General features: G+C 44.9%; 1 protein-coding gene across 1 annotated transcript in view; it reads left to right on the top strand.

Moving 5' to 3' along the window:
* LOC126997111 (centrosomal protein of 131 kDa-like) overlaps window positions 1-10236 on the top strand; it is a 36442-nt gene extending 26206 nt beyond the window's left edge. Inside the window, exon 12 of the mRNA XM_050858170.1 lies at window positions 6840-10236. Coding sequence (XP_050714127.1) covers window positions 6840-6863 — 24 coding nt within the window. The 3' untranslated portion in view covers window positions 6864-10236. The remainder of the gene's footprint in view (window positions 1-6839) is intronic.
* Window positions 10237-20000: the final 9764 nt, after the last annotated feature.

The raw sequence follows: 20000 nt of genomic DNA on the forward strand, positions 1-20000 counted from the left end.
TTGGTAAAGAGAAAGATTGTAGTAGACAAATTTGAAAGAGACAGTGATTCAGATTGCATTCAGCCATGAGATTCAGCTGGTCTGAGGAAGCGTGGCAAGCGTGGGCATGCTTCTGGCACTCAAGGTCACAGACACGCTGCCTCTCCAACAGTGTGGAAAGTTACTAGCCAGCCTAGTCACTCACTGACACCATCATCACTGTCCGGTGATTCAGAGTGGCAGAAAGATGAGGAAAACAACAGTGGGGGTATAAGAGAAGACTCAGCTGAGTGAGGGAGGGGTGTCAGCTGGTGTGGGAGAGGAAACATGGAAACATGGAAACATGGAAATGCAGGCAACAGAAAGCCTATTGGCTCATTACGAGGTCGCCCGCTTGGGTGATTTAATCTGCTCGACCGCCACTTGGGGCTTGGTGAGCAGATGAAAGCACCCCGATATTGAGGAGCAGATGGAAGCCACTCGTTATTCAGTTTACTCCTGTGGACGAGTATTGACTGTCGTTTCTTTATTTGAAGGAGTTGATGGTATTCGCATTTACTACTTCTGAGGGAAGATTGTTCCAGTGGCGGATGACTCGGTTTGAAAAGAAACTCCTTCCAATGTCTGTGTTACATCGACTCGACTGAATGGGTAAACCATTATTTCTAGTTCTTGAGTTGGTTTGCAGTTCAAAGAATTTGGAGTAATCGACGTTACTGAACTTTTTCAGATACTTGAAGACTTGAATCATGTCCCCTCGTAGGCGTCTTTTCTCCAATGTAAAGAGATTGAGTCGCTTGAGTCGTTCCTCGTACGGTTGAGCCCTGAAGGTTGGAATCATCTTTGTGGCGCGTCGTTGAATCCTTTCCAGTAAAGCAATGTCCTTTCTGTAATTGGGAGACCAGAACTGCACTGCATACTCGAGGTGCGGTCTTACCATGGAATTATACAAGGATAGCATCACGTCTGGTGTTTTACACTCGAAGTTCCTCGCTATGAACCCGAGCATAATGTTGGCCTTGTTGTATGCTTTTTTACAGTGATTCGCGTGTTTCAGGTCACTGCTGATAGTTACTACAAGATCCTTTTCCTCCTGAATCGCTTTCAGAGGTCTCCCATTCATGATGTATGTGTGGTTACTATTTTGGGACCCAATGTGCATGACTTTGCATTTGTCAACATTAAAAGACATTTGCCATTTTTCCGACCATTCGATAATGTGATTGAGGTCCTTCTGAATGATTTCGCAGTCGGTCTTTGTGAGGGCCTTTCCCCCCACCTTAGTGTCATCAGCAAATTTCGATATCGTGGATCTCAGTCCTGATTCTAGGTCGTTGATATATATGATGAAGAGGATGGGTCCCAGCACTGACCCTTGAGGCACTCCACTAGTGACTGGAAGCCAATCGGAAGGCTGTCCGTTGAGTAGTACTCGTTGTTTTCTGTCGGTGAGCCAATCTCTTATCCACGCGATCAGATTGGCTCCGATGCCCGCCGAGTGCAGTTTCTTAAGGAGTCGCTCGTGCGGTACCTTGTCGAAGGCTTTCTGAAAGTCCAGGTATATAACATCACTGGGGATGTGGGCATCCCAGTTCTTATATATACCTTGGAAGAAGTCTAATAAATTCGTTAGGCAGGAGCGCTTGTTTTTGAAGCCATGCTGGGTGTCGGAGATTATATTATTGTTTTCTAGAAACTTAACAAGTTTATCTCTAATAATCTTTTCGAGTATTTTTCCTGCCACTGATGTCAAACTTATGGGCCTGTAGTTTAATGCAACGCTTTTGTCTCCTTTTTTGAAAATCGGTGTTACGTTCGCCATCTTCCAGTCTTCCGGGACCTTGTTTAGTTGAACTGACCGGTTGAATATGTTAGTGAGTGGTTGAAGTATTTGTTGTTTAAGCTCTTTAATAACCATGGGGACAAACTGTCGGGTCCTGTTGACTTGTTCGTGTCGAGTTTGTCCAAGTACTTTTTTACTTCTTGGTCGCATATTGTGTCAATTTCCAGCGGCGTGATCTCACTCGGCGGGTCAGGGCTCTCGGGAATGGTTTCGATGTCCTTGACTGTGAATACGGATGCGAAGTTACTGTTGAGGATTCTGGCCATCTGTTTACTGTCCTGAGTTACAGATCCAGTCTCGTCTGTCAGGGGACCAATATTGGATTTTACTTTCTTTTTCGATCTTATGTACGTGAAGAATTTCTTGGAGTTAGTTTTGATTTCGCGCGCTATTTGCTTTTCATAGTTGCGTTTGCTACTCCGAATAAGGCTGCGACAAGCTCTGAGGCTGTTGTGGTACTGTGTGCTGGCTTCGGCCGTAGCATTCTCTTTCATCAAATTATAATTCCTTTTTTTTAGGTTTACTGCCCTTTTTATTTCTCTGGTCATCCACTGTGGATCTACGGCCCCATTTACTCGCCTGGATTTCGTAGGCACTGTAGCCTTCTCTACTTGCAACAGCTTATCTTTGAAGACGTTCCACGCGTTGTCGATTGTATTGTCGGTGATGCCAAGTTGGTCCCAGGTCGTAGGGGGAAGCAGTGCACGGGCTAAGTTGAAATTTCCTCTTTTGTAATCTGGTATCACTGACGGATTATCTACGAGTTTGTGACATATGTTGATATTAAAACGGATTAAGTGGTGATCGCACCCATTAAGTTTCTCACCAACTGTACAGTCGCGAATGAGGTCGGGGTCGCTTACTAATACCAGATCCAGCAGATTGTTTTCTCTTGTTGGTTGAGTTACAACTTGAGTGAGGAACAAATCCTCCACCATTTCTAAAAGCCTGTTACCCTCTTGATCTCCAGTCATCAGTCCCCAGTCAATGTTAGGGCAGTTAAAGTCCCCAATTATAATTGCTTCCTTGCTTTGTGTTACAGAGTGAATCTCTTCGTAGAGGGCAGTGTCATCGGCTGCCTGTTGTTTCGGAGGCCTGTATACGGTTGCAAGTGTTAGTTTCTTGTTATTTGCGGTTATTTCCACATAGACAGAATCGTATTTCTCTGTGTCCTGTTTGTCTATTTTTATGGCAGGGAGTGTACTTTTTACGTAGCAGACTACTCCTCCTCCTTTCTCGTGCTTTCGACTGTTGTGGAAGCTTTCGTACCCAGGGAATGACATTTCGGATTCTAGATGTGTAGAGTTGGCCCAAGTCTCTGTGATGGCTACCACATCTGGTTTCTCTGTTGCAATATACGCCCTAATTTCGTCCTTTTTGGGTATTAAACTACGTGCATTTGTGTACATGATAGAAATGTGCCGTGACGAGTTGTACCAGTTCGCTTGTCGGAGGCGTGGTTAGTTACACAGTTTCTTGTGAGTCGCACTGACGCTACGGGTTGGTTGATCAAGGGCTGCCTTTGCCCCGTCCTCGCCCGCCGTTTTTTGAAAGGCTTTTCGACAAGCTTTTCACTGCCTCGTCCAGAAGCCTCCCGAGACGCGCCGATCCAACCTCATTCAGGTGTAGTCCATCGTTCCAAAACAAGTCTGGGCGCTCAAGGAAGTGGTGCCAGGCGTTTGTAAACGCCACGCCTTCGTCGTCACAAATTTCCTTCAAACTAGTATTGATGTTGCTCGCTTTGCTGTTGAAGCCGGCGTAAGCGCTGATTCTGGGTAGAATTCCAGAGACAATGACGTGAGGGGACTTGGTCTTGTAATTGAATGACCTGACGGTATTTTGATAGTAGGGCCTGAGTTTGAGTAGACTGAACGTCATTTGTCCCCGCGTGAATCAAATAGACTGTGTCTTCCTTCGCGAGTTCCGTGACAGCATCGACAGCTGAAGTAATGTCGTCCAGTTTGGCTCCCGGAATACAATAACGCCTCCGCGTCTCTGTAGTCCTGCCGCAGAATTCCGTTAATTGACCTCTAACCAGCGAGTCCCCTACAAGTCTAACAGATGTTTTCAGCTTGTCTGAGCCCCGAAACTGTGTTTGATCTACGCAAACCACAGCAGGAAGAATGGTCTTGTGGCGTCTAATGGATGAGTAGTGAGGAGTGGGAGTGTGGTGGCGACTGGACGTGGAGGCGTTAGGAGGGCTGGTAGAGGAGAGGGACAAGGGGAGCCAAGGGAAGATGAGGAAGAGGCGGAAGGGGTTGACTGCAGGGGAGCAGAGGAGGAGGATGTTGAGGATGTGGAGGAGGGGGCAGAGGCGGAGGAGGAGGAAGGGGAGGAAGGGGTTGACTGGGGAGGAGTAGAGGAGGAGGATGTTGAGGATGTGGAGGAGGGGACAGAGGCGGAGGAGGAGGAAGGGGGCGGTAGGGGTTGACTGGGGAGGAGTAGAGGAGGAGGATGTGGAGGTGGGGGGAGAAGAAATGTATGAGGAGGCGGCAGAGCGGAGGAGGAGGAAGAGGAAGAAGGTTGGCTGGGGGAGTAGAGGAGGAGGATGTTGATGATGTGGAGGAGGGGCAGAGTTGGAGGAGGAGGATGGGCCGGACGAGAAGGGTGAGGACGAGGACGGGGAGGAGGAAGCGTAGGGTGGGGTGATGGGAGGCTGGGTGGGGGGGGGGGGGGGGGTTAGGGCGGGGCTGGTGGTGGAGGGTGAAGAGGGAGAAGAAGAAGAAGAAGAAGAAGAAGAAGAAGAAGAAGAAGAAGAAGAAGAAGAAGAAGAAGAAGAAGAAGAAGAAGTGAGTAGAGGGTGTGACGTCTCGAGGTCCCAGTGTAACGCATTGGGCGTTGTAGATCCTCGTTGGTTGTTTGTAGTGCCTGAATACGTAAGTCTAAGACACAGTACCTACACATCGCGTCGCTGGTTTGGTAATGAATCGCAGCATATTTCTTTGAACAATTACAGCAATTGAAATAGTTGGACGGCATGATTACTTCTTTTTTTTTTATTTACTGTTGCAAGACGATATATCGGTGAGCTTTACAGTTAAGATGAATTTTGTATCAACACCTGGAGGGAGGCGGCTTTAAATCGGTCGAGTCACGCGGGAGAGTTTGAGGTGTGGCGTCTATGAGGGCCCACACGTGTTTTCCCTCCGGGATTAAAATTCTCTGGGGGATTAAACTTTTCCTCCTTTTCAAAACAGGTGTGCTGGTATACGGGTCAAGCTTTGTACTTCTACGTTAGTGACAGATTTTCTACGTTAGTTAGACACAAGAAGCTCACTGTCTTTCACTGGGTGCTGTGTTAGGTCGTGTAGTTGTAATCCTACTGAGGAAAGACAGGAAACACAAAAAAGTCGATTAATAACTTAACCGCTCGTGGCTGTAGCAGGGAAGTCCTCTCACTGTAAGGTAATCCTCGCAACACTTCAAACACTAGTTAGACGCGTCACAGCACTGAGTTAGACGTTAATTAATTAGGTTGAGTGGTGCTAAATAAGACAAGTAAACAAGCACAGTTAGTCGTTCGATTTCTGAGAAGGCGTACGGGCCTATTTAAGTAACGGTTAATTAAAAACGTGGATGAACGGATTTCAAAAGTTGTGACGTTAAAATGTAACACACGGAGTCGATTTACACACACGGAGTCGATTTACATACAAAATAACAAGTGTCGTTTCACCAGACGAGGTGAAAAGCAAGGTTAAGGTTTGATGCCGGTAGGGCAGCGAGGTCAACGTCCGTCCCTTTGAGGAGGTCAGGCGAGACTGAGGGAGAGCAGGAGCCTCAGAGACGCGAGACAACGTGTTCTCCATTCGTCGGGTCTGATGGATCAGATTTTGTGCCAGACATTCATAACTTTGACAAGAATATTGCTGGTGTGACTAATGACCGGCCTCTTGATAATGATGCGCAGGAGGTTGATTATTGAAATTGACAAAGTGATGTTTCCTGTGATGTATTTTGTTTGTTGTAACTGAAATGAATAATTCGTGGCAAGAGAATGTTCAGACGTGACTGTGCCGTGTGTCACCTTCCCTCTGCCACCGTCCTGTCTACCCCGTCACTGCCAGCGCTCACAGGGTCGCCTCATATCTGCAACCTTTATCCCGCCACCATTGCCACATTAAGTGAATTATTATTATTTTTTTCACTATTTGGTGCTCAACATGTCTCTCTTGGGCGTTGTAATACTGAAAACTGTTTCCCAGCAGGTTATTGTTTTGCCATTTATTGCGTGCCCAGGAGATATTCCCGAAGCTTAATTGCGCAGTTTATGGGTTAAAAATGCCTAAACTTGACCTAACATGACCAGGATTGTTTACTTAAATCAAATTGATTTAATCAAGTTTGAAATCAAATGATTGTATTTAATGTGTAGAGGTTTACATTGATTTAGTTATATTCATTAATAAAAAAAATGATATAAATAAAAACAATCTGATTTAAATAAAAGGACTGATTTTTTTATTAAAAAAAAAGATCAACATCCCTGTCTAGATGTGTGGTGCCCATAACACACATTTGGCACTTGTTTTTGTGGTGGTCAGGTTTGCCCCATAACAAGGCTCTAAGTTTTTGCACAGCTAACCAAGTTTCCCAACCATTTAGCACAAATTTGATTAAAATGTGGAATGAAATTCCAGAGGAGGTTGTTCCTCTCGTTGAGGTTGGTAAATTTGCATCAAAAGTCAGCAGCCAGCTGTTAACATCAGACAAAGTGAGCCAGTGATGAGCTAAACAGAGGTCACTTCTGCTCCACTTAACCCGACTCCCAGCCCCTCTGTGGATGCCAAGGGAAGGAGACCTGCTTATTGGTGCTTGCTGCAAGGCTTGTAAACAATCCACAATAGCACACACATTGTTAACATAAGTACATCAAGAGACACTGTAGAGCCTCTAGGAAGGAGGAAGGGGGAAGGGGCGTTGGTCAGCTTCCACAGGAGATATTTACCTTTACCTGCAACACTGCATTCCTCTACTCCTTCCCCTCAGTGATGTGTCCATTCCCTCTCCTCCCCAGATGCTGCAGCCTCCAGATGGCTAGGCCGCTAGACACCTGGACGGCTGGACACACAGGTGATGGCTGGTGGGTGGCGGTGGCTGTGTGTTGCTCCCTTATATAATTCATTTCTTATTGTTCTGTTTTCAATTTTTCATCCGTTTCCCTCACAGGTCACATGTTTGTTGTTAGTATTATTATTGATACTTCCGTTCTTGTCTCGTCCGCGTGTGCCAGTGTTGTTCGAATGTGGAAGAATTAGTTTGAAATTTCGGTGATGTGGTGAGGTGCGGTGTGTTGCGGCGTGGTGCGGTCTGGTGTGGTGGTGGTGAGTGTGGCGTGGCTGTGGTGAGTGAGGTGTGGCAAGGACATTTCCAGAAGTGCACGCGGTAACTTCTTTGTTCTCTTGTCTCATGTTTTGAGCGGCGCAGCAACCACCACCACCACCACCACCACCACCTCCACCACCACCACCACCACCACCACCACCAGAGTAACCGTTCACTGAGAGATCACAGACGCACTGACAATCCCCTCTCGCAATCTCTCCCTCCCTTTGTTTGTTCCCTTGTCTTATGTGTTTAGTGCCTGACTCAAGCTAACCTAACCTAACCACAGAGTAACCGTTCACCGAGAGTTTGAAGACGTGCCTACAATCTCTTTCATGATCTCTCCCTCCCTTCCTCGGCGTGCCTTTCTGTGAAGCACCTGGGCGAGTCAGTGGCTGCACCCGGCTTGCTAATTCTGTGGGTAATGATGTGATACCAGGGATGGAGTGAATACTAGAGTTGTATTCAAATACAAATATGAACACTTCAAATTCCAGAGAATATGAATACGAATTTGAATACACTGAATTGGTTTTAATTTGAATATAAATCCGAATACTTCTTGATAGTGTTCATGAATACATTCATGAACACTTTCATTGAGAAATATCTTCTTGACTTAATTAGCCAGGTACAGCAGTGCTCTAAGGCTATGCAACAGTAGCATGAGCTCATGAACAGTGGCCCATGACTGGTGCCACCATTCAGTACAGGGGCGCCACACTTACCTGAATTAAATACAGCTGATATTGCTGATTATAAATTTTGAAATATTCGTCAGATTATTTGCAGAATACGAATGCTTATGTATTCAAATACAAATGAGAATACTTTCAGTTCTATCAGTAATTATTCAAATATGAATACGAATGCACCAAAATATGGTGTTCAAATGTATTCGAATACGAATACTCCATTCCTGTATGACAGGCACAGGAAACAGCTGGCAGTATATATGTGTTCCTGGTGCAGAACTGTTCAGAGGCTGGTAATAACTGACATCTTACAGTAGGGGGGGGACTTGGACCATGGCTGTCAGTATATCTAGTCATCACATTGTCATCAGGGAGACCTTGGACCATGGCTTTTAATCTCTAGTCATCACATTGGCACCAGGGAGACCTTGGACAACAATTATTTACCCCTATGTCATCCTCATCCTTGACTATGGCTGTTCCTTTCTAGTCATCGCATTGTGGTCAGGGAGAGCTTGGACTACAGCTGTTTATCCATAAGTCATCCTCATCCTGGACTATGGCTGTTTATCTCTAAGTCATCCTCATCCTGGACCAAGGCTCTTAATCTCTAAGTCATCCTCATCCTGGACCAAGGCTCTTAATCTCTAAGTCATCCTCATCCTGGACCAAGGCTGTTAATCTCTTGTCATCATATTGTGTCCAGGACTACAGCTGTTTATCCCTAAAGCTGGGTTCACACATGCTGGCTTGGCTTCCCATTCAGCCCCGTTCCGTCCCTGCCAATGAAAACAGCACAGAACGTATGGAATCATGGCCATGATCGTCCGTAAACATGGGTGGGCATTTAGGGTCGCCACTGAGCGTCAGAAAGCGGAAAACGTGCCATTTTCTTAGCGTGTTAAAAAACTTTGGGGTTAGTCGGGAGAGGCGGGATTATTATCAGAAATCAGCACAGAACGGGGTTAGAACGCTGTCAGGTGGGGTCAGATACCGCTGGGCCACGATTGATACCGTTCTCAAAAATTTTTAGGTCAGGACTGAACGGGACCGATTGGGACGCTAAGTTGGCTATGTGTGAACCCAGCCAAAGTCATCCTCACATCACGTCATTCCCAATCATATGCGACTGTGAAGACTGCATTCCACGGTCTGTCATGCCTAGGTTAAGCTCGCTAGATTAAGTACAAATGTAAGCCTAAGAGCACTCACCTCCTCTAGTCAGGCGGTTTGTCACACAGTTGGTAGTTTGTGTGTTGTGTGAGGCATCACTCTGAAAGGCATGGACGGGAGGACTAACCACTGGCTGACTAACGGGGAGCGTACGCCAGGAGGCACATTGCTTCACTCACCCGCTGACTCCACGCAAACTTTAGCTTACCCATCCTTTAGGGGCGTGCCTTGCATATTAGGGTCCCAGAGTTTAGCGTCGCACTGCACAATTAGTCGTAAGGAATCTATTTTGAAGCACATGTTTTTTACTGGTGGTGGCTGGGCAGGTCACTTGTACTGTAAGGGAAGGGAGTGAGTGAGTGAGTGAGTGAGTGAGTGAGTGAGTCCATCAATTCATCAACTAGAGAGTGAGTGAGTCTATAAATAAGTCTTATGTCTGGGTCTGTTCAGAACTACTCTTTACTGGTTGGCTGTGCAGGTCACTTTGTACTGTAAGGGAAAGGGAGGACAGCAGTGAGTGAGTGAGTGAGTCTGTCCATCAATTCAACTAGAGAGTGAGTGAGTCGGTGAATAAGTCTTATGTCTGGGTCTGTTCAGAACTACTCTTTACTGGTTGGCTGTGCAGGTCACTTTGTACTGTAAGGGAAGGGAGTGAGTGAGTGAGTGAGTGAGTGAGTCTGTCCATCAGCTCATCAACTAGAGAGTGAGTGAGTCTATAAATAAGTCTCATGTCTGGGTCTGTTCAGAACTACTCTTTATTGGTTGGCTGTGCAGGTCACTTTGTACTGTAAGGGAAAGGTGGACAGCATTGAGTGAGTGAGTGAGTGAGTGAGTCTGTCCATCAATTCATCAACTAGAGAGTGAGTGAGTCGGTGAATAAGTTGTTTCTTGGTCTAGTCACAGCATATTTTAACTGGTGGTGGCTGAGTCGGTCACTTTGTACTGTAAGGGAAGGGAGTGAGTGAGTGAGTGAGTCTGTCCATCAGCTCATCAACAAGAGAGTGAGTGAGTCGGTGAATAAGTTGTTTCTTGGTCTAGTCACAGCAAATTTTTACTGGTGGTGGCTGAGTCGGTCACTTTGTACTGTAAGGGAAGGGAGTGAGTGCGTGAGTGAGTGAGTCCATCAATTCATCAACTAGAGAGTGAGTGAGTCAGTGATTCTCATGTCTGGGCCTCGTCATGGCTATTTTGTCATGTCCTCAATAAAAGTGATTGAACAGACCTGTGTGGTGTTCTTACATGCGTCACCTGGTTAACAGAATCGGCATGGGAGAGCTTGGAGTACGGGTAACTCGATTTACGTGAGTTTGGTCTACGTGTTTTTGAAATAACGTGGGGTCCAAAATCCAAATAAATGATTCACATGTTTTTTTCAAGTATATGCGATATTTTATGGAGTGGCCACCAGATGTCTCACGCAACTGGACTCACACGGCGCCGCGGCCACACAGCTGAGCTCAGTTCTTCCCGCGCGCCACTTGAACAACAATACAGTACCCACGCTGCCACGCTACTCAACAACAACAACACCCTCGCTGCTGTGCTACCATGAGAGGAAGGGCAGCCAGAGGAGGAACCACGAGAGGGAGAGGAGTCAGAGTGATACAGTAGGCAGTAAAGATACAAACCTACCTCTTGTTTGATTTACATTGTTTTTGATTTACGCGACCTCTTGAAGGACACAATACTCCCGTAAATCGAGAGTTACCTGTACAGCTGTTTGTCCCTAAGTCATCCACATCCTGGACTATGGTTGTTCATCTCATATTGTAGTCAGAGAGTAGTCCTACCTTCTCCTACTCAGCCTTTCCTGCCCTTACCTATCCCAGCCTTTCCTGCCCTTTGCTTCCCACCTTCTCCTGCCCACCCATCCCAGCCTTTCCTGCCCTTACCCATTCCTCAATATCTACCCTTTTAACTCTTCCTGCCCTTTGCTTTCCACCTCCTGCCTACCCATCCCAGCCTTTCCTGCCCTTACCCATTCCTCAATATCTACCCTTTTAACCCTTTCTGCCCTTTGCTTTCCACCTCCTGCCTACCCATCCCAGCCTTTCCTGCCCTTTCCCATTCCTCAATATCTACCCTTTTAACCCTTTCTGCCCTTTGCTTCCTACCCTCTCCTGCCCACCCATCCCAGCCTTGTCAACCCAGCCTTCCCTATCCTTACCCTTCCCTCCATGTCCACCCTTTTTCCCTTCCCCACCCTTTCCTGCCCACCCATCCCAGCCTTGTCAACCCAGCCTTTCCTATTCTTACCCTTCCCTCAGTGTCCACCCGTTTTCCCCTCCCCACCCTTTCCTCCCCACCCTTCCCATCATCACACTATTCCCAATCAAAAATGTGACTTTGAAGACTGCATACCATGGCCTAGGTTAAGCTCACTAGATTAAGTACAGATGTAAGGTTAAGGGCACTTCTACGAGGCAGGCGGTGTCTTAGCTGAGAGTGTCCGTAAGCACCAGCTCTGAGGCCACGTTCGTCATTTCTTCATTGAAAGCGTCGATGAAATAAAGGGTTTCTTGTGGTTCCCCTCGACAAGAATGAGATACAAGGTGCAAGGGAAGAGCAACCTTGTATTTGGTGTATGGAGGGTTGCATTTCCCCTGTGCATTGTTCCTTGTTCCTCCTGGGATGTGTAGCCTGACTTTCCCAGTGCAGACTAGAGAAGAATGACTGTCAAGATACAAGGTGCAAGGGAAAAGTGACCTTGTATTTGGTGTACGGAGGGTTGCTATTCCCCTGCGCCTTGTTCCTTGTTCTTCCTGGGATGTGTAGCCTGACTTTCCCAGTGCAGACTAGAGAAGAATGACTGTCAAGATACAAGGTGCAAGGGTAAAGTGACCTTGTGTGTGGTGTATGGAGGGTTGCTATTAACCTGCACCTTGTTCCTTGTTCTTCCTGGGATGTGTAGCCTGACTTTCCCAGTGCAGACTAGAGAAGAATGGCTTTGTTCCTTATGACTTTTCTGCTTGTAAATCCATGTCCAAAACTGCCTTTCATGTTGACTGTTTTGTTTTTTTGTTTTCTCCTCCTCCTCCTCCTCCTCCTCCTTCTTCTCCTGTGTACTTCTCTCCCTCCTCCTTCTACTCCTCATTTTATCTCCCTTCCTCTTCCTCCTCTTCCTCTTCTTCCTCCTCCTCCTCCTCCTCCTCCTACTTCTTCATTCATTCATTTTCTATTACTCCTCCTCCTCCTCCTCCTCCTCCTTCCCCCCCTTCCTGCACCAGATCTCAAGTGTCACCGTCCATTTCTCTGTCCCTCCAGGCTGTGTGTGTGTGTGCGTGTGTGTGTGTGTGCTTGCTCGGTAATTGTGAGGCTTAAGTTAAGTCAGCACCGCCCTTAGCATAGCCCTCACCCCTCAGCAGCACCCACTCAGCACTGCAGGGATGCCTCACTCAGCACCCAGCACCAAGGTATGTGTATTTACCTAGTTGTAGTTTTACAGGGCCTGGGTTTACGCTCATGTGGTCCCGTCTCCATATCTGTATCTGTCCAGTTTTTTCTTAAAGTTTTGCACACTCCTCGCCAATACTACATCCTCACTTAGTCTGTTCCAAAGCTCTATGTTTCTCTGCGGGAAGCTATATTCCTTTGTGTCTCTCAAGCATCTTCCTTTTCTCAATTTTTTACTGTTGTCGTGTGTTGCTGGTGTTTATTCCTTCTTTTAGTAGTAACTCCTAATTATCTACTTCTTCCATTTTGCCCAATAATATATAAATCAGTATTAGGTCTCCCCTTTCTCTTCTGTGTTCCAGTGTTGGTGAGTCCATTTCCTTTAACCTTCCTTCGTATGTCAATCCCTTCAGTTCTGGAACCATTTTCGTTGCCATCCTTTGTATTCTTTTCAATTTTTTATGTGTTTCTTCTTATGGGGAGACCACACAGTTTGCATATTCCAGTTTTGGCCTAATCATCGTGGTTATTAACTTTTTTACCATATCCTTATCCTTGTAGTGGAATGCTAATCCTATATTTCTCACCACTCCAAATCTATTACTGAACATCCTATTAACATGACTCTCAGACTGTTGATTATCTTGTATTGTCACTCCCAGATCTCTCTCCTTGAACTTTTAATATTTCTCCATCTCCCATTCTGTATGTCCATTTTGGTCTCCCTTCACTCTTTCCCATTTCCATTACATGACATTTCTTCACACTGAACTCCATCTCCCATTTCATACTCCAGTCCCAAATCTTATTCAGGTCATCTTGCAGAATTTCAGTCTTTCTGTTTCTTATGTGTCTCAGCAATTTTGCATCACCTGCAGACAGACTTTCTCCAGCATATCATTAATATACACTAGGAAAAGCATTGGTGCCAATACCGATCCCTGAGGCACTCCACTATCTACAATTCTCCAATCCGATTTCATGTCCTTTACCACTGTTCTCATCTCTCTTCCCCTTAACCCCTCAGTGCCGCAAAAGTTTTTCTCAGGTGATCTTCCATGATGCAAGAGTCATTGAAAAATACACTTTGAAACTGAGAAAAAGTCATAAAAGATGTTTTTTAGAAAATTTTCTGGCGGTGCTTGATGTGAAATCCATTTCTGTCTAGGTTGTTGCATTTGGTTGGAATTCCATGATTCCCAAAAAATTCCAACTTTTTACTGGTGTGACATAAAGAAAAAGATATTGAAGAAACGTTGCTCATTTTATCACGATGGAGTCTGAAAAACATAGTTTATAATCTTTGACTTGGAAATTTACTGCCTTCAGAGACAAAGTTGTGATGAAACTCAATAAATAATTTTGGTAAATTTTAGTAGTGTTTTTCATTCTGGAATAAATCTCATTGAATAAAAGTTGTAGACAATCATCCGTATAACTCAACTGTGAAATCAGATTATAATGATTTAGACTGACCGTTTGGCTGGAATTCCATGATTCCCAAAATATTCCAAGTTTTTACTGGTGCAACGTACAGGAAAATTTATTGAAGAAAAGTTGCTCATTTTATCACGATGGAGTCTGAAAAATATAGTTTATAATCTTTGACTTGGAAATTTACTGCCTGCAGAGCCAAAGTTGCAGTGAAACTCAAAAAAAATTTTTTTTAGTTTTTCATTCTGAAATGAATCTCGTTGAATAAAAGTTGTAGAAAATCATCCGTATAAATCAACTGTGAAATCAGATTATGATTTGGACAGACCGTTTGGCTGGAATTCCATGATTCCCAAAAAATCCAACTTCTGCTTCCCACTCCTCTGAACACTCCTGTGAACAAGATGTTGGTTCATCTTGAACATCAGGTATATCAGTGGAGGCGTCACGACTACGCTCACCACGCACACCACGACCAGGAACTAAAGGAAGACCGCCGACACAGCTCGGCTGAGGGAACATAATCGCTCTGCAGACGCCATGATGCGCAGGCAGGAACTGTGGACTATTTTTAGCACGGAGTCATGAGGGACAGAAAAGGTGCCATATACATAGTTGCGTGTGCCGTTCGATTTCCATAGAGCTTCTCGCTTTCCAGCGCTGGCATCATGTTCGGCGCCCACGTCAGAAAAATTATCACCAGCTTCATGGTCATCGTTAAGGGGTTAAGTAACTTTCCATCTAGTTCTTCATCTTCCGTTTCAATCCTCCTCTATTTTCCAGCTTCCATAGTAGTCTTGTATGTGGAACTTTGTCACAAGCCTTCTTCAGGTCCAAGTACACGCAGTCTACCCATCCATCCCTCTCCTGTGTTATGTCCGTCACTCTTGAGTAAAAGCTCAGTAAGTTTGTTACACATGAACGCCCTTGTTTAAAGCCATACTGGTTTTCTGTAATTATATTGTGTTCTAGAAATTTCGTCCATTGTTTCTTTATCACTTTCTCACATATGTTACAAACTATACTGGTCAGTGATACAGGTCTGTAGTTCAGGGGTTCTTCTTTTATATGTAGGGACCACTTCAGCCCTCTGCCACTCCTTTGGTACTTTACCAGTTGATATTGAATGTTATATACCAGTCCAACCAGCTCATTTCTGCATTCTTTCAGTATAAATCCTGAGACTCCATCTGGTCCTACTGCTTTCCTCTCTTCCAGCTCCTCCATTATTTTATATATCTCCTCATTAGTTACTATGACTTAATCCATTTGAACCTTTATCTTGTCATCTTGTGGTTCATTGAATTGTGATTCTTTTGTAAAGACTTGCTGGAACCTCTTGTTTAGCAGCTCAGTCATGTCTTTGGGATCTTCAGTTATCTTATTTCCATCTTTCAGTCTCTCTATTGTTTCCTTTGGTTTGATCTTTACATTTATGAATCCATAAAACAGTTCAGGTTCTTCCTTGCTCTCTTCAACAATATCCTTTTCATATCCTTTCTCTTCTTCTCCTTATTTTCACGTATTCATTTCTTGCTATCTTAAAATCTTCTTTATTCCTGTGGTTCTTATATCTTTTCAATTTCTTCCACGCTTTGTCTCTTTTTTCCTATTATTATTATTATTATTATTATTATTATTATTATTATTGTTGTTGTTGTTGTTATTTTGTGTATGCTTAGGAAAGGTTGGTGAGGTCCACATAGCTGGGCACGATAACAGAAAACCTTATTCCCGATACCCGATAACTGATAATGGAAAACCTTATCGGTGATAACCGATATTCGTTAACTGGAGACACAAATATAGGCGATAACCGATACCCGATATAAATCCACAATTCCGATACTAGCTAGCGATAAGTCCGATAGGCGAAAACGATACTATATTGATATTTCAAATAAAAAACATAGATGAATTCAAATTTTCATTATCTGTATTTTAGAAAACTTACAAAACCTGAAAACCACACGTTGACACGTACATATGGACGGTAATACTAGAAACGCCTGAACCGGTGTTGTGTTATTTGGCGTCCCCACCGTCAAAAGCTGGCGCTTTTGTTTACAAACGCTTGTCCCTCGTGAACTACTTATTCCGTTATTCCTACTTATCACCATTAACACTTTAACAGTCACTTCAGTAAAGAAGCACTGAAGCACTGGGAACCGGAACACTGCCACTCACTCCGTCACTCGAGACGCAACTGAGAGGCCACGCGCCACGCCGCCACGTGTTAACACAAGCCGCTGGTCTCTGTTTGCGCTCTTTACAATAGGATCAAAAATTTCAGGCAGTGAATAATCATTTTTGGGGCAAAGTTAAATGATTTTTCTCTTTGATATAGTGATTTTCGAGTCTAACATAAAAAAATAACCTAAGTATGAAATCTCTTCACCAAAGATATTTCATACCCCGAAGTTTTTTCATACAACACCGGGCGCCCGGGCCACGCATGCGCAGCAGGGAGGAGACAACGTTTTTTTATAAGAGGCGGAAAAAAGTAGCAATTATTGCTAGTTTGGTTACAAAAGTAACGAAGATACCGATATAAATATATATATATATATATATATATATATAAATATATATATATATATATATATATATATATATATATATATATATATATATATATATATATATATATATATATATATATATATATATATATATATATATATATATATATATATATATATATATATATATATATATATATATACAGTACCCTCTCGAGTTTCGCGCTCGCTTCGTTCCGAAGGTATAGCGCTAAACTCGAGGATCGCGAAACTCGAGGTATTGAAAACACTGGAAAAGCGCTTATCTGTTCCGACCCCTGGAGATATTTTTTTTTCATGTGGGCTATGACGCCGGTAGACTATCCATCTGGGCCTGATGGTCGGCCCCAAGCCCGTCATGGCACAGGCAACTGTTTATAGTGGCGCCAGTATAATTGGGCTATGCTGCCCCCCTGGAGCTCACTTTTTTTCCTCCTATACTCCATTGTTATCTCAAAATACGTACCTTGGAAAAAGGAAGAAAACAGGAAGAGAGAGCGGGTCGTTTTAAAGCCACAGATGAAGTCTTACGATTGGCTGAGCTCTGAAAACACGCTTGTGATTCACTGGGAGTCCGACGACATCATCGCCGGCGCTCACCCGCCCAGCGGCCTCACTGCCTTAATTAAGGCAGTGTCACTGGCCATTTTCCTCTAACCGTTGTGGTTATTGGCAACGCCCGTGCGCCCATCCAGGATCGAGTTGTCGGTTGTCCGTAACCTGGTGTCACACTGGGCCGTTTTCTTCCCGCCGCGTTGGCGGCAGCTTGGGCCACCGGCAAATCCAACTTTTCCGGGTGTGCGTCACACACGGCCAAGGTCGGTTCCCCGTATCCACATCCACAACGTAAACAAAGCACTTGCCCTGTATCAACATGGCGTCGTCTGCTAAAGTAAGGGCTGTCGCAGCTTGTGCTGCCATTACCCAAGTCATGGACTTGTTGCTGCAGTTAAATGGAAGGAAGAAACACTTGTGGGTGTGGCGTGTCTGTGGTTCTGCCGTGCCAGTTCTTATTGTCACCACTGCGCGTGAACGGCCAACCCACCCATCTAGACTCCGACCACATAAACACATGGATCGAGTAACAACACACACACACACACACACACACACACACACACACACACACCAGACTCATCATGAACAATGGCAGATGTTTTTACAAACAAAAATGGCTTTGCCATTTCCTAGAGTGTGTTAGAACTTACTTGGTGAGTGGTTCATACAAACCAAACTTACCCAATGGCAAGAAGAGAGCAGTCGTCTTTAACACTGCTGTCTTCTTGCCAGGAGCTAGGAGGTTTGGTTCATGTGAGACACTCACCAAATATACATTCTAACACACTCAAGAAATGGTGAAGTCGTTTCTGTTTGTCAGAAACATCTGCAATGGTTCCTAATGAGCCTGGTGTGTGTGTGTGTGTGTGTGTGTGTGTGTGTTGTTATTCGATCCATGTGTTTATGTGGTTGAGTCAAGATGGGTGGGTTAGCCACGCACGCGCAGTGCTGACAATGAGAAATTGGCATGGAGGAAACACAGGCATGCCACACCCACAACTATATTTTAACTGCAGCAACAAGTCCATAACTTGGGTAATGGCAGCACAAGCCACGACAGCCCTTACTTTAGCAGACGACGCCCGACAGCCCTTACTTTAGCAGACGACGCCCGACAGCCCTTACTTTAGCAGACGACGCCAAGTTGATAGGCTACAGGGCAAGTGCTTTGTTTACGTTGTGGATGTGGATACGAGCAATCGACCTTGGCCGTGTGTGACACACGCCCGGAAAAGTTGGAGTTGCTGGTTGCCCTAACTGGCGCCAACTCGGTGGGAAGAAAAAAGCCCTGTGTGACACCAGCTTACGGATAACCGTGAACTCGCTCCCGGTTGGGCGTACGGGCGTTGCCCGAAGCCAAAGGTTGGACAAAAACGGCCATTGTGACACCGCCTTAAGGCAGTGAAGCCGCTGATAGGGTGAGCGTCGGCGATGACGTCATCGGACTCCCAGCGAATCACAAGCGTGTTTTCAGAACTGTCAGCCAATCGTAAGGCAGCCGCCTTCAACTGCGGCTTCAAAACGACCCATTCTCTCTCTCTCTCTCTCTCTCTCTCTCTCTCTCTCTCTCTCTCTCTCTCTCTCTCTCTCTCTCTCTCTCTCTCTCTCTCTCTCTTGCCATAGCCACAATGTTTGGAGGAAAACGTCCAGTGTGATACTACCTTTAAAGGTAGCGTGCGTGACGCCGATGGTAAGTAGACGTGACCCGTACGTGTCAAAGCAGCGCGAAACTCAGGGTGATAATGCACAAAACTTGGGATGGTAAGAATTTAGGACTAACCGCGAAACTCGTGGATCGCGAAACTCGAGAGGGTACTGTATATATATATATATATATATATATATATATATATATATATATATATATATATATATATATATATATATATATATATATATAAGTAGCGGATGGCCGATAACCCGATATTTGTTACCAGCGATAAAATATCTCGACAAATTATCGCGATAACGCCCAGCTATGGGTGAGGATTTGTGGGTGAAATTTTTCTTTTTTCTTTTTGGAAGAAGAAGAAGAAGAAGAAGAAGAAGAAGAAGAAGAAGAAGAAGAAGAAGAAGAAGAAGAGGAGGAGGAGGAGGAAGAAAATAGGATAAAAAAAGAAACAAGGAGGAGGAGAAGGAGGAGGAGGTGGAAGGATGATATAATGAGGAGGAAGTACAGGATGACAAAAGAATTTAGATGAGGAAAAGGAGGAGGAGGAGGAGGAGGAGAAAGCTGTATAAATGATGACGAGGGAGCCAAGAACACGGGCGGAGGAGGAGGAGGCGGAGGAGGAGGAGGAGGAAAACTACATTGAGAAAAAACTTGATTGCTTTTAGTATTCAAACAAGTTGCTGGGATGACTAATGACCTCCTCCTCCTCCTCCTCCTCCTCCTCTTCCTCTTCTTCCTTATATCTTCCTCCATTTCTTCCTTCTTTTCATTTTCTTTCACTTCCTTCCTCCTCCTCCTCCTCCTTCTCCTCCTCCTCCATCATAAGGAAGAGAAACCTTGCTCCAAAAACTTGCTTATAAAAAAAAGAAGAGAGAGAGAGAGAGAGAGAGAGAGAGAGAGAGAGAGAGAGAGAGAGAGAGAGAGAGAGAGAGAGAGAGAGAGAGAGAGAGAGAGAGAGAGAGAGACGTGTCCTACCTGCCCCCAGAACCTTACCAACCTCTCCCTCACCAAAACCCTTCACCCATTTATAAGCTTCGATCAAGTCTCCTCGCACCCTTCGCCTATCTAAGGAGTGCAGATTGAAATGTTTAAGTCTGTCCTTCCGTGGCAAGTTCCTCAACCCGTGAACTATGTCTGTCATCCTCCTCTGCGCAGATTCAAACGCGTGGATGTCCATTCTATATTAAGGGGGATCAGAACTTCACTTGATGATATAGATGAGGTCTGACTCTTCATACTTACAGGTTTAGGATGTCTTTGGGATTTCTATCACTTGTGCGCCTTTGAAATGAAACCCAGTACCCTGTTTGCATGACTTTTAGGCTGAATGCATGATAGAGATGAGGTCTGACTTCCAGAAGTGGGCG

Source organism: Eriocheir sinensis, chromosome 11 (genome assembly GCF_024679095.1).
Source record: "Eriocheir sinensis breed Jianghai 21 chromosome 11, ASM2467909v1, whole genome shotgun sequence".
Classification (NCBI taxonomy): Eukaryota; Metazoa; Arthropoda; class Malacostraca; order Decapoda; family Varunidae; genus Eriocheir; species Eriocheir sinensis.